Source organism: Haplochromis burtoni, unplaced genomic scaffold (genome assembly GCF_018398535.1).
Source record: "Haplochromis burtoni strain Fernald_Lab_line unplaced genomic scaffold, NCSU_Asbu1 Contig_27, whole genome shotgun sequence".
Lineage (NCBI taxonomy): Eukaryota > Metazoa > Chordata > Actinopteri > Cichliformes > Cichlidae > Haplochromis > Haplochromis burtoni.
Window position 1 is genome coordinate 1,574,391 of NW_024582388.1, and position 15,241 is coordinate 1,589,631.

Sequence of the window (15,241 nt, forward strand, 5' to 3'; positions counted from 1 at the left end):
CAGTGGTTTATGAAACTGCTGACTCAGCACTTTCATTAAAGTGTTTAAGTGATACAACTTTAAAATGCATAAAGCTAGTTTTCAAAATGCTTGCACAGTAGCAGCCTGCAGTGACATGAGCCTTAATATGATATATTTTTCATTAAACACTTTTCCAAAAGACTCACTCAGAAATTAATATTAAATTTAAAAAAGATCAATTCCTCTTCCTCTAAGAAGTCGCTGGTGACATTTATCCATTTTGGTTTGTACAAGAGGAAAAAGTGAAGGGACGAAAATAATCCAACCTGTAAAATGTCTACATATATATTTTTACTATCTATTGTGTAGCAGAATAAGAGGAGTGTCACTCTGTTCCCTTATGTATTATTGAGCTATAATCCATAGTTTTAATGTTGCGACTGCAGAACGTGAAGCCACCTTTCCCTTTTTTTCAAGCTGAAGCTGCACCATGTTATCATCCTGGGACACTATATGTTGCTGTTCAGTTTTCCGTCTCCTGCGTCGTCCTTTGGCAGCGATGCTCTGACGCAGCAGCCGCTGCAGTCCTCTATGGTCCTCTATCAAAGACCTGCAAAGCCTGCAGCAGGAGGCTGGAAGCGTGGCAGCGCAGGTTTGTCAGCCAGGAGATGCTGATTCCTGCCCCCGTGAGACCGTTTTACAGTTTGTTTGGCTTTTTTTTTTAAAACACTTGCTGATTTATTTTCTCTTTCACTTTTACTCACTGGCTAGTTTTAGCCACTAAAGATGACCTGATTAGTTTTGGGTAAAAACATGCACCCTCATTAGAGTAATCGTGCTTTTTAACAAACATTCAGATCTCTCTCAATGATGCCATAACATCGTCCCTCAGGTCAAATATTACCAAAGAAATGGGGGAGGTTTGAGTTCCAAGCATGGCGTCTGTGAGTCACAGAGAGGTTTACAGATGGTGGAGATTTCCTCAGATTTCAAGACAACACCACAGCACCCAGTAGTGACTGACCCTAACCCTCTCTTCCATCTGGTTTAGGGTTTATGATTTGACACCACCAGTGTCTGTTAGGCCTGTCTTAGAGAACTGGCTTCAGCTGACATAAACCCAAGCAAAATTATCTGAGCAGAGATGCCCAGATCGCCCTCCTTTCAGCCTCCTCTTCTAGTGAAATACAGACCCAGCTGAGAGAAATAACTGCTGCTGGGACTCATACCCAAAACACCTCACCTTAGAGCCTTCCAGCATGAATCCTGCTCAGATATCCAGACCATATCAGCTGACTTGTGTCTGTGTTGAGCTTTCCCCTGAGCCCCCTCATAATCACCTAAAACCTCACCCTACCTGTGCAGCAGAGCCCCGACGTTATAATTATAACAGCTTTTAATTCCACTTTTCTTCTGATCACACAAACTGTGGTTCAAGTCTTCAGTTCCTCTAAAAATAACAGCCAGCTTTACAGGTATCCACCCTCCCCAAACCGCTGCATTTACTGTAAGGTGACTGTGCCCTGATGAACCGGTTTAGTTCTCTTTGTGCCTCATGCCCACGTGTGTCCCTTTTATTCATTGACTGAATAACAGGCAGAGGACCCTGAGCCGTGTTTTGGTGTTTAAAGCTGAAAATAAAGCAGCGTGAGTGGGTGTAGTGAGCGTAGGTCATGAAGTGTTTTTCACCGGGTTTTTTTCCACATCAAGGTGGCTCACAACTAAAACGCACGGAAAAAGTACTGCAGCACACACACAGTTTTTAAATCAAAGTTTGGGCAAACATACATTTATTTTCCCCTGCAAAAAAAAGAAAAAGAGGCCATCCAGACATAGTGTTGCTGTTTACTCGTGGCTTCTATTCACTGCAGCAATTTGGGCAGGATAAGCGATGACATTTAAATGTAAATTCTACTTCTTAGAGAGGGAAAAGCAAAGTCGATAAGAGCTGCAAAGTAAATGAGCACAGCGGAGTCTAACTCCCAGAGAGAGATTGCCTTTGCTGTGCGACTGACTTGATCATATTTAGATCTTTCTCCTGTAATTGCTTGTTTCAAAAAGATAGAAAGTGATGAAGTGTAAATGCAAGACAGTTTTAGGGACGTGACCTGATACTGGGTCTCGGAAAAGTGCTGCCGATTTCGCTTTTAGTTCAAAGTAAATGCGCTGAAAGTGGTTAATGTGGCTGAAATCAAAGTTTTAATGCGGAGGTTCAGCAAAATGCAGAGAAATAAAAGTGAAAGAATGGAAAGGCAAAGAGTCGGGATGTTAGTGGGAGGCTGGCTTTATCTGTGAGAAGAGGTTAGTGCAAGTTTGCACAAAAAGATTCATTTCAGCTTGAGGATAAAGGCACAGGACGTACTCAGATTGGTCCATTGTGTGAAGCCAGTGCTAATTTTATTCTAAGAATAGTCTACTGCAGGGGTGTCAAACATAAGGCCAAGGGGCCAGAATTGGACCCAGAAGAGTCTAATTTGGCCCACTGGACGGCTTTGGAAGAAGTAAAGGAGGAAATAAATTCTTCCTGCTGATAGAGACTTGTCCCACAGCCATTCTTACTACACCAAAGCAATTAAGTAACAGATAAACAATTAAATAATATAAAGTTTCCTGTTTTTTCACTATCAGCTTTTTACAACAATAAAAGCAAATGGATATTTTCTGCGACTTATAACAAACTTGTTGTTTTATAATTACAGGACAGTCTCAGTACTTTTCTGTAATTTGTGCTGACAGACTTTTTCTCTTTGCCACTGCAGCATTTTTGAAGTTGCCTTTCTTTTTCAGAAGGGGGGATTTCACCAATCTGACCCACTTGAGATCAAAGTGGGCCAACAATGTAGTTTGACACTCCTGGGCTAATGCAGGCTAGTTTCAGATCCAACTTCCTCCTTATTTCTTATTTCTTTTCAGTTGATAAAAATGTGATCATACAGTAAAGAGACAACCTGAATGTTCAGACTGCGAGTGGCGACAGTAGGAAGCTAGAAAGCTCGGATCAAACCAGGTTGGTCGTTCATTCTCATTTGATCCAGCTCTAAATATAAGCTTTATAAACAGGAACGTTTTTAAGCCTGTTCTTAAAACTAGAGACAGCGTCTGTCTCCTGAATCCAGCGTCTGCCTCCAATTAAGAAACTCAAGGAACCACATGTGAGGTTGTAGTTTGACAGTGAAGTGCTTCAAGATTTGAAGGGTCCAAAATGAAGAGAAGGAAAAGAAGGCAATCCTCCTTTCGAGTCTCTATTAGCACTCTCGCTGTGGTGTTTTGGATCAACTGAACCTTTTTTAGTGAGCTTTTAAAGCTAATTTACAAGAAACAAATCCATTGATTACTTTTTTCAGCATCACTCTGAGGATGTTTCTATTTTTTTTGTTTCCAGTTCCAGTCAACAAATGCTGGTAACGAAAGTCTGTCAAAGCAAAAGCACAAAGCACGGCTTGTAATTTGTGATTTTCTAACAATGTTGAGTAGCTGTGATAAAAAGGACAAAATATTTTTTTTAGAGACCAACCTGTTGGAAATTTGAGCAATTTTCATTTCTTCAAAGAGCTTTACTGAAGAAGTGCCGATTCCTGCCACGTTATTGAAAGAAATTCAGTTTTGCTACAGGTCTGCTCAGAATGTTTTTCAGTAAAATATTGAATTTTTTCTACTGAAAGAATCAGCTGTGATTTCAATTTGAGGAAAACATGCAAAAAAAAAATAAAAATAACTCACTCAAACTTCACAGAAAATCTGAAGTTTTTAAAGAGTCAATTTAATAAGAGTGGAATTAAACTGACTTCTTGAGCTGAACTCAGTAAATATTTGATCAGCATGTTCTTAAAATTACATTAAGTTGCTAATTTAAATATCTTTTGTGTCTTTTTAATTGATTTGGTGTCATGCTTTCATCACGTAGCGTCAGAACTATTAATCACGTCCCCTGCTGGGATTATTAAGGCCATCTTCATTCATTTTTTGTTCAGGTCTTTCATTTGTTTGTTTTTTACCTCAGTTGACTGTTCAGGGAAATGCATCCTGTAGCTAATTGCTAATTTCTCCTCTGCATTATGAGCTACTCTCTAATTATCTGTCTCCTGTTTGGTGCTGTGCAGGTGAGTGGCTTTATCAGAACTCCCAGAAAACAGCTCCCTGCATGAAAGTAGCTTCAGAAACAAAAGAATGAAATTGTTTGATATGCTTTATGATCAAATTCTTCACCGAGAAACTTTTAAGCAATCAAGCATAGTTCATGCCCATGCATAAGATGTTTTTAATTGCAGTGTTAATAGCCACTTTGTCTGAAATAAAACACTTAAAGGGAACTTATTTAGCTATTTTGCAGCTATTTTTATTATCGGTGAACCTGGTTAGAGGAGCTTTGCATGAGACGCAGTTCAAAATAGTCCTGATTTATCTCATACTGGGCCTCAATGCAGCACTTCTGTCTGTAAGAAGCTGTTTTAAGCTCCTTTACTCTCCCTTTAAGCTGTCAAGAGGCAGTTGTATACCTGAGATGGCCATATTAGCCATTTTAGCCCCTCAGTGACATCATACAGAGCCATGAGTAGAAAAATACTGCATCAGAGGTTTTAGAGCAGTTTGAAGTCTGAGCTTTTGGCTCACAGGGAGTACTCACACATATACTGACGCAGGTAGATGTATCTATATATGAAATAATAAAAAGTATGGCAACACACCTTGAAAAAAAAATTCTGCAGATCCAAACCCACAGTTGTGCGTGATTTAGAGGTAAACGACCACATCAGTGTGTTTGCCATCAAATCCTCTGACCTGTGATCACAGTGGGAGTAACTCACAGCTCAAATTTCTTAAGAATTTCAAAGAAAAATCCCACATGACCTTGTAAAGTCTCACTGGGTGTGAAACAGCAACACAAAGCAGCTCACCAGCTCTGGATTTCTGTTACTATGGCAGCACCACTGTGGGAGCTGTGCAGACGTCTGTTACAGCTCAGTAGTTTTGCCTTTGTGTAAGTCACGTTTCAGTTACACATCCGAGTCAGTGTTTGACTTTTGTTTAGTCAGTGAAAGTCTAGACTAGCAGTAAACTCTCTGCATCACACATGAAGACACTCAGCAACTATCAGGTGAATCCTCGTGAAACTGTTTCCGGAGAGTTAACTTTACAAACTGCAGTTTTTCTCCCACAGAGGGAGGGGTTCACATAACTTTTGTCAGTGGCCGGCGCCTTAATGCTTCTAAAGACCAATTATAGCTCCGTGTTTGTTATACAGTGTGAGCAAAGCTCTGCTGTGTAATCATGTGGATGCGTCAGTACAAGTCATTCGGTCAATGATTTACTAACTCTTAATAAAGCCACGAATTTCCCCTCATAAATCTCGCACAAATGGTCACTTATTAGACAGTAGCAGCGTAACACAGATGGACGTGAACACCGACTCTGAATGCTTCGAATGAGGTTTACTTCAAAAAGGTTTGGCATGGGGCAAAAAATAAAATTACAACTGAAAGAAAACAAACAAAAACTGTTCAGTTTTGGCTCATTGAACCAAAGTCGCCACATTCTGTGATTAAATCTATAATATTAACCAAGAAAATGAAACATTAAGCTAACATGGAATTACTAAAAAATGCAGTTTCCTTGTAGTTGTCACTTTAGGCTGGCTCAGGAAGTTAGTTAGTCCACATTGACTCCCATGTTAACATTTAGAGCAATAGAAAGCCTGCTTAGAGCCTGGTACAAAGAGGGGTTTTGAGTCAGTTGTTTTAATAACTCTTACTGTGGATTATTTGCATCCTGACCTTGTTCAATGCCATTTAGAGCAACTTTATTGGCATAAAGGAACAATTGATAAAGCCTGGTGAGTGGTACACCCCATCCAAGAAGTTTGTGGCTCACACTGTTACTTAGCACCAACACCAGATGTGGATGCAGCTGGCTAACCAGCCTGCTGGTTTATGCTGATAAGTTGGCGCCTGATCGATCAAATACGGTCACCTCTGGCTCCAAAACAGCAACGCGGTAGCTTGGAAAACGCTGCCGCTTAAAACTGCCGGATCTAAAACTAGTATATAATATCACAGTGGCCACATCCATTTTTAAAATACAGTCTATTAATTACACAGAGTTGCTGAATTGAACTTCAAGACAGAATATTGGAACAAAACTGTGAAAAGCTGTATTCTTAAATAAGGTTGGTATAGGTGATATCCTCTAACATAGCAGTGAGGCACATGTTTGCAGTGACAGTCTTCCACTCATTAGAGCACCGAATGTGTGTGGATCCACTGCTGGAAATAGACCCAGACATATACAGTATGTGCTAAGACCGACTATTTTAGGAAATCCACAGCCTCATTTAAAAATCTTGTCTTTTTGAGCTTTTTGAACTTTTATCCTCCAGGTGTATTTGACCTTTTCACAAGACCGACAATTAAAACATCACCATAAAAACACACTTGGTCTCTAACCAAAGTATTTTCATGGTAAACCAGTTGAAAAGACACTCAGCTAATGAAAGTCACAATTGGCTGTTTTGATACAATGAAAATCTTGTCAGATTTCATCGACTGCGCTTTTGTCTCTCGGTGTAAGCGTTGCTATAGTAAACAAGAGTATGATGGCATTGCTTTGTGTCGTTCATCATCAAGGTTATTTTCTGTGGCTCCCAATCAAAGCCAAGGAGAGCCGAGCACAAAGACGCTTTCACACCCCGGCCTCATTATCACTGCTCTTGGCTTGCACGTATTCCGTCTTTATCTTTCACAGCTTCCATCATATCTTCATTTAGAGTCGTGCCTTTCAATTACCGGGGAGCCCTAATGAACAGCAGACACCCTCAGTGGAGACGTTGTGGACAGGCCAGCTCATTAAGGCTGATGAGTCAGAGGGCAAATAATGATGATCAAGGTTGTCTGCAGAGTCGGATCACCTCGTTCGAGTCTGACTTCAAAGTGTGGGACTGTCTCAGTCTTTGTTCTTTGATTTGACCGTGGAGTATCCACCGGTACCTCCAATAATGCCGCATTGCAGCTCGCGTGTTTTGGATGGTGAATTTATAAATTAAGCTGTTTTTTATCGCCCTCCTTTCTTACAAGTTCTCGTGACTTTTATAATGTAATTAGTAGATCTATGGAGCATTTTTGTGATGTGTTGTAACCCAGCAGAAAGTAACTATGACATGTCAATATGTTTGGATACAGCTAGAAGAAATCTAACATAATGAGCTCTTTTGTGGTGTTATGGTGCAGGGGTTAACACATTTGCCTTACATGTAAAAGATCCCCATTTTAAGACTGGGAGGAGGCACAAACCGAGCCTCAGGGGGGTCACAAGATAGTATTCCTTTAGGAAAGGCATCCGGGGTCAAACCTGTGCCAAATCAAACATGCAAATCCACTGTGGCGACTAGTTGGGAAATGAGGGAGCAGCTGAAAGTGTCAGCAGCACTGCTACAAAGCCCTGTAGATATTTTAGTCCCACTGCAGTCCTCCTTTTGTGTTTAGCAGTGATCATGTGGTAAATGTTTGTCTTTTTGCATTACAACTGTTTAGAAGGCCAAACATCTTCATTCATCCTTGGCAAGAGACGCTCACAGTGGTGCACGCTGCTGTGACAAGTGAAACAAGTCAGATAAAATCTTCAGCAGTTTTTCTTTCTGAAATTCATGGAATAATAAGTAAATGTTTAAATTTCATCATTTTAGTGGACTAAGAATCAAAACCTGCACATTATCTTTATCAGGGACCTAGCTGACTTTTTAATAAACCCTTAACACAGGGATCATTTCTCTAAAAGAAGACGCTTTAGTCTTATAAATATGAACCGCTGTTTCAAATTAACAAAAACCTCTCGTTCAACTTTAAAGCTAAATTCAAATTTTACGACGTCTTGTTGAGTCAAAAGTAACTAGATTTGATGAAAAGCAGCAGCAGGTGTTCGGTCTCCTGCAGATCAGAACGGAGCAGAACCGAATATTGAAACTCATGAACGGCATCCACTTTAGTGAAAACTGCTCTACCTATTAGCCAAAGTCTAATAGCTTCGTGTTTCTCAGTCTGCTACACGTCTTTCTCCCCTCTGTGAGTTTCCAACCCTTAATAAATTAGATGATCTCACAGAAAACTTCCCCCAAAAGTTCTCTGGGAGACACACGCAGCATAAGAAAATATATATGTCGCTGGATCTCTTCAATTCAACTCAGTTACATTTTATTTAAATTGCACCAAATCACAAAAACTGTTGTCCCAAGGTGCTTGGATCTCACAAAACAACCCTTTCCTGCTGCTTTCTGTGACATCACTAAACCTGATAAGTTTATGGTCTCGGCTGCCAGTTTCAGGCTGTGTTCAGCACAACATAACCTCCTAATTATAACAGCTATCAGTCAAAAAGGATCAACGGGATGCTTTAAGTCAGGCTCACACATGACCATCACTGCCCATCTAGTTTCACAGTTTGGTTTCAAAAAAGCAAGATGGTGACAGCAAAAATGGTAAAGTCAGTTCAACACTAGACTTCTCTAACTAATGAGTGATGGTACGGTGGCTGTCTTTTGTATTGGCAGCTCGGCTGAACTGTGGAGCTAAGTCCAGTTTTCTCCATGAGATTATCAGTAATGTAATGACCGGCAATCATGAATGTCAGCGATCCCAAGTTAAACCTTTCTGACCTTTGAGATGGGTGACTGGAGTGACTGCTACCGACTAACACGCGAGGGGGCGGTAAATAGATTATGGGGTTTCCTAGGCAACTGAATCTTGCAACCTTCACTTGGGATCAATCATTAGATGTGGCTTCATCCTCCCACAGGTGAAGGCGATCCTGAAACCTGGCTTATTTTCTGTGAGACCAATCATGATGTGACTCATTGACTTTTATTTTCAGGAAGTGTGAAATGCAGCAGCACAGGTTTAGCGGGCAGTCTTCTTCTCTCGGAGGCCTTTCAAGGACAGATTCAGTCTGAAAAACCATGTTAGAAGGAGTACACGGTGTTCTGTGTCTGAGCAAAGACAATGAAATCTTCAAATAATAAGAGAAAACTTAAACAATCCTCGTGGGCAAACTGAGCCCATTCAGCAGCAAATTAAACAAACCGCAAAAAAGGAAATGTAATTTAAATGATAATGGGTTTAAACGCTGCACCATTTGTATTATAATAATTTCATAAGTTGAGGTAAGAGTACGAGGGATTTATAACGAGCAGCTCCTTTTAAAGACTCAAGATGCTTTTCAGTTCTTATAAGTGGGTGATGCAAGTATTGCCACAGCGGGGCAAAAAGGGGGTTGACACTGAGAGTAAAGCAGGAAAAGATGAAAAGGGAGCTTTGCAAAGAGATGGTGGAGGAGGTGGTGTGGCATCAGTATTAATGTTAATGTCAGACTGATACTGCAATACATGTCATGTTGAAAAAGTCACAAATCTGACTCATGAATGCGCCGAAATGCCACTTTGTACCATTTGAAATCATCTCGATTGTGCGCCGTCTTTTCCTTTTTCTGTGTTTTTTTCTCCTTTTTTAATCTTGTAAAGAAGTAGAAAGCGAGGCTCATGTCAGTGCAACCACGGAACAGAACTCAATTATGAGTTTTTCATTGTGTCAGCAGAAAGCGTCTAAAAAGCTGCTCCGTGCTGAGGGAATCCTGATTTCACAGCCGCCCACATGCTCCGGTTCTGTGGAGCTCACACTCCTCTGGCTCCCAGCGGGGCGCGCGGGATGAATACCGGATTATTACGTTCACGATGATGCAGGATGTCGGCGAGAGCGTGACAGGCAGGAGGAGATATTTTTAATGTAAACTTGTTAAGTCAAGGAGGTGAGAGAAACAGAGGCGGCGTGAGAGGAGCGAGTGCATTATTTATGTATGAGTGCGCTTATTCAAGCTGAGAGAGAAGCGTCTGTTAATGCTGGTAAACATAATATACGTGACTTACCCTACTTATTTCCAGCTCGTTATTTCTGTTGTTGGACTCCACTACAGTAGCTTTGTATGATTCAGTTTACTTTGAGCCTTGCTGCACTCTTTTAGTTTGACGTCTGTGTGAAACAAGCTGCTTTAGCTCCGCTCCCTTTATGCCAACTTTGGTGTTCTGACTGGCCTGTGTCAGGAGGACTAGTTATCATTGGGTCAACCTCCCCCCAACCAAACAAACCCTCAACCAGTTTCACAGCAGCTGCCAGTATCAAGGAATACACGTTTTAGTGACCAGTGGTTGCCAGCCGCTTGCCAACTGGTTTTTAGACCTTTATAAAATAAGAGCAGTTCATTTGACTGACTAGTGTTTCTATCAAAAGCAGCAATAGTTAAGATTCAAGATTCAAGAGCTTTATTGTCAAGACAGCAGTATACACAGTATGCTGTTTATATTTATAAGTGTATAAAAGATATATCTCCAAGAGATATATAAAACTAGGAATTACAAATAATTAACATGCTAAATTTCAGTAGAATTAAGGGCTAAAAAGGTACTAATTACTAACTATACCGTACTATACAGTACTATAATGATAACTATACAATACTAACTGTACAATAAACAAAGACAGGACCGAGACTATACAAAGGGGATTGTGCAGTAGGTATTGAATACCAGGTTCAAGTCATTACCAGGATATTGTAGACGAGTGAGGACGAAGACATGTGCAAGATGCAAAATGTGCAAATATAGTATAGTTTAGATGTGTGCTCAGTAATGTGACTGAGTGTGCAAGTAAGCATATTGTTCTCAGGTCCAGTTTGTAGTGGATTTGTGAAAGTTTTTGTTGTTTTTGAGTCTTTTGTAAGGTGTTTGTAAAGGTGTGTATCAGTCCTTTGGTGGGAGTGAGCTGAGGGCTCTGACTGCTTGGGGGAAGAAGCTCTTGCAGTGCCTGGTCGTTATGGTTTTGATGCTGCGAAACCGTCTGCCAAATGGAAGGAGGGAGAACAGCACACGTGAGGGGTGGAAAGTGTCCTTCACTATGTTGTTCGCATGTCAGATGATGTGTTTGTTGTAGAGTTGGGAGATGGGTGGGAGAGGGTGATCCTCTGTGCTGTCCCCACTATCCGCTGCAGAGACTTCTTTTGCAGTTCCCGTACCAGATAGTGATGTAGCAGCAGAGGACGCTCTCGAAACTCCATCCCTGGTATAAACATCCATTCAGGCCCAAACTGAAAAAGGTTCAGATCTTTGGATGAAACATAACTGGAACATTTTTTTGGGCAGACACTCAAATTTTAACACATTTTCCCCTCGTATTCCTTAATTTCACTACCACCAGCTACAGTGAGAGACCTATAACAGAAAAACAAGGGCTTTAGATTATTATTTAAATATAGTTTTAGTTTATACTGATGGAGAAAACTCTTGAAAACTGAACAAACTTTAACAAAAAGCTTTGAACAAAGTTCACATATTTGCAGCCATAAGTGGTTGATAATTTTGAGACCCATATTTCTGTTACAGACTTGGGTGTCGTGCAGCTTGTTTCACATACACATAAATTCAGATGCAGGCTAATTTATGTTTAGTTAAGTCAACACAAAGGTCTGGACTGAAGCTATGGTTGAGCTATTTCTGATTTTTTTTTATGGGGGTGAGGTTTTCCTTACTGAATGAATCATAAATCTGTAAATGAACTGAAGCAATTTCTGTGTTTTGAGTGCTTAAAGTACTAAAAGTGACTGTGGACGTCAACCTTGCAGCTTTTCAGCAGCATCACAGCCTAAACTGCTTCATGAGTTAGAGTCAGATTTAATCCCAGAGGATTACATCAATCCAGCTGTGTTCAGGGATCAAAGGAGCCCCAAATTAAATTATTTCTCAGCGGAAACAGTGTGAAGTAGGAAGGCAGCGCGGAAAATCCTATTTTACCCCAAGTGTGTCTGTGAGTGTGAGCAAGAGAAAGGAGTCTGTGCTGCATCTGCAGGATTATTAATGTTTGGCGCCACCTAGCGGTTATGCAGATTTTGCGCAACGACTTTCTCGTGAATGACCAAATGCAAGGCATATTTCTGCTTCTTGAAGATTTGAATATTTGTTTACTAATTTAAACAATCAGCATTTGCACAACAACAGAAGGCTCGAGTCTCAAAATCATTTGGGTTTGACTTGATTTGGAGGGCAAAGATAAGAATCCCAGAGAAATATTGAAAAATACGTATGCATGTACACGTCTTTTCATCTTATGCAACAAAAGCATTTTAAATGTATTTAATTACTTAAAATATAAACACTTTAAGTGAATAGTGTATCAAATTTGAATCATTTTAATAGCCTGCATTCCAAATGAAGAGTTTTCCTGATGAACACGAATGGCTTACTTGCCCTAAAGAACAAAAAAAAAAAACCCACCCATCTGTAACAACAACAACAACATTTTATGAGAACATACATACCCTCGCCGTTGTTTCCAGTAAACATAGAAGGACAAAGGTTCATTTGACTTCACCTTTATTTACCCAGGGTGGAGAAATCCAACGTGCATTTAAAATGTTTCTCGGGAACGCTCTGCTCCTCGCTCACACTGATGCGCACTGTTGCAGCCGTGGTTTGGTCGTTTTTGAGCAAATACACAGAAATATTTCGAGGTTAGGTGTCTTTCTCTCTCTCAAGTAACCAGCATCCGACTTCAAAACAGGCCGCTGTAAGACTTTTTTACTTCCTCTGCTGTGCTTTCAAAAAAGACGAATAAAAATCTGAAGTTTCACATTAGTGGAAGTGGAATTGTTCCTTACAGAAAATTAAAATCAGACAGTTTGGTTTACTGATATTGTCAGTGACATGCGTTGGTGCTGTGTGTGTGAAGTAAGAGGTTTCTGATATTCACAGTAGTAACTTAAAGGTGCTGTGAAATGCTTTAAATTCATAGTGAAAAGCTTGCCAGTGGCAGTGCACTGAAACTGACAGAGGCCCGTTTCAGCCCCAGCAACACAGACAAAGTCCAAGTGAGACAAAACCATCAAAGTCACGAGAATGTGTCACAAAAAACGTGAAAGTATATTCAAATTACACAATAAAACTTTCTGACACTGTGTCATGATTACACACTTCCACTGTAATATGTAAACATTTGTTTAAAGGAACAATTCACCCCAAATCACATGAACTTATGTACCAAGCAAAGCAAGCAGCTAGCTACAGTATCATTACTCCAGACAAACACCGGGTGAGTTTCATGTGTTATTCTTTGTACGGGTTTGAATACAGGAGCATTTCAGAGGCAGTGTCTAGTCTGTACGGGACTTTTTGGGGTGGGGAAATTAACGTTCTTCTATCTAACATCCTGCCCCTCCTCTTCTGCTCTGTGCAGTGTGAAGAAGAGCTGCTGCATCAATAAACAGTGTGGCTCCAACTCAACGATGCAGATTTGAGTAAAAGGCAAATAAAAACTGAAGCACAAACTTTTGTTGGACGGCCGATACCACTTAGTAGATTATTATCAGATAATTGCTTTAAAAACGCTCTAAAAGCACAAATATAGTCTCGAGGTCCAGTTCAGCGACTCCAATTAGCCGAGGTGAGGCCTCGCAGACAGCTGCACATGTTGGCACGTCTGTGAGTCCAAACAGCCACGCCAACTTTAAGCCTTGGCAAACACCCAGACAAGCGAGTTATGCAAAATTTTACACCGAATGTATGAAAGTGACTTTTGGGTGAAGTGTCCCTTTAAAACCCTGATTTGGCTGTGTGGAGTGAATTAAGGGTGTAAACGTACACTGAAACCTGTAAATCTATATATTTACTCAAGTCTCTTATTGTAATTGATCTGCTACATTTACAGTGTCAAAACAAATCTCACTGCCACTCGGTGTCGGGCCTTGTATGAGGACCTCTGTCAGTTTTCGGTTGACAAATCTGTAAAACAACAAACCAGCGTTCACCGACTCAGAGATCAGGGGTTAGAACCACCTGATGAATGGCCAGTTCACCCAAATCACGACAAAGATTTCATGATCTTAGTGGTATGATTTCAGATGTCTGCAGGCAGCATAAGTAACGTCTTTTTGTGATTTGAGTGGACTGACCCTTTAAATCTCGGTGAAAAGAGCCTCATGTGTCTGGACGGTCCAGCTGGAAACATCAGATCACGTTTGGCGGCGAATAAGCTGCATGTACGAACAAATAACGGTCACGTATCTCTGAAAGAGAAGTTTTTCACAATAACAGAACTTGAATATGTTAAAGTTGTGAAAACATGAAAGTAAAAAATAAGATTTATTAATTTTCAAGTCTTTGATGCAAATTTCAGCTGACACCTCAGATGCGACTGGACACGGTCCCCTCGCTCATCTTCAAAAAGAACGACTGCAGATTGCACAGCATGCACTTCTTCTTCTTCTTCTTCTTCATCTTGTTGTTACTTTTCTTGTAAACTCCCTGATATTTTCCCTCTTCGTCCTCCTCCTCCTCCACCCATGGCACCCACGCTCCCCTGTGCTGGCTCGGGTTGGCTCGGGGGTCGTCGGGTGGAAAGTAAACCGGTACGGCTGTTTGGTTGTAGTAGGCGAGCCGGGCCAGCAGCTGCTGGACTACATCTGGCCTCTGGTCTGCCAGGTCGTGCCGCTCGTACGGGTCGCCCGTGATGTTGAACAGCCAGATGTTTTTGTGGACGGAGGATTTCTGGTAAAGTATCGAGCGTTCGAGGTTCCACCAGCGACCGGGTAGAGAGGTGGGAAGCATCTGAGGATCAATGTTTCAAATATTTGTTATAACAATCAATGTGAAACAGAAAAGTAGAATGAAGCTCTCTGAAGCATGCAGCAGTACCTGTGGGGGGACCCAATCTCCGTGGCCTGGATCACCTGTCAGTAGCTTCCAATCTCCAACTCTGATGGCAGCCTGGACTGAAGTGTCCCACACCGGCTGTAGTGACTCCAGCCCGAACTGGAGGGTTGGATGGGATTTGATCAGTGGTATTCCAGGTTGGGATCTGTTCTGGTATGGGAAAAATGTCCGCTTGGACTTTGATTTTGAATGTAGTTTGAGCGTCTTGGATTTTGGCCGGCTTGATTGTGACAAGTTCTGGTTCTGGGACGTGGTCCTCCTGAATTTTGTTTTCAAACGGGTTTGGATCGGAGGCGGAGATTTAGGACGGGATGTTCCAGACCCTGACGAAGTGCCACCGATCTTTGGATGCGGTCTGTGATTGGGCAGAGGCCGGTCCCAAGTGTGGGCTTTGGTCTTCTTAGCTTTAGGTGGGGGTTTTGATTTTAGGCGAGGCTTGAGCTTCTTTTTGAAGAGGGGCTTAGATTTAGGCTTAGAGGCATGATGGGAAAATGTTTGAGGTTTCTTGGTGGTCTTTGTTTTGAAGGCTAACTTTTGTTTTGGTGG

The 15,241-nt window shown here is 41.2% G+C and overlaps 1 protein-coding gene across 2 annotated transcripts in view; it reads right to left on the reverse strand.

Annotated features, from left to right (window-relative positions):
• Positions 1-10,269: 10,269 nt before the first annotated feature.
• Positions 10,270-15,241, reverse strand: part of LOC102314026 (arylsulfatase I) — a 20,680-nt gene continuing 15,708 nt past the window's right edge. For both annotated transcript variants that reach the window (XM_005918029.2, XM_042219041.1), the window contains exons 10-11: positions 14,678-15,241; positions 10,270-14,590 (exon numbers count right to left, since the gene is read on the reverse strand). The exon at positions 14,678-15,241 is cut by the window's right edge and continues 62 nt beyond it. In XM_005918029.2, coding sequence (XP_005918091.1) covers positions 14,168-14,590; positions 14,678-15,241 — 987 coding nt within the window. In that variant the 3' untranslated portion in view covers positions 10,270-14,167. The remainder of the gene's footprint in view (positions 14,591-14,677) is intronic.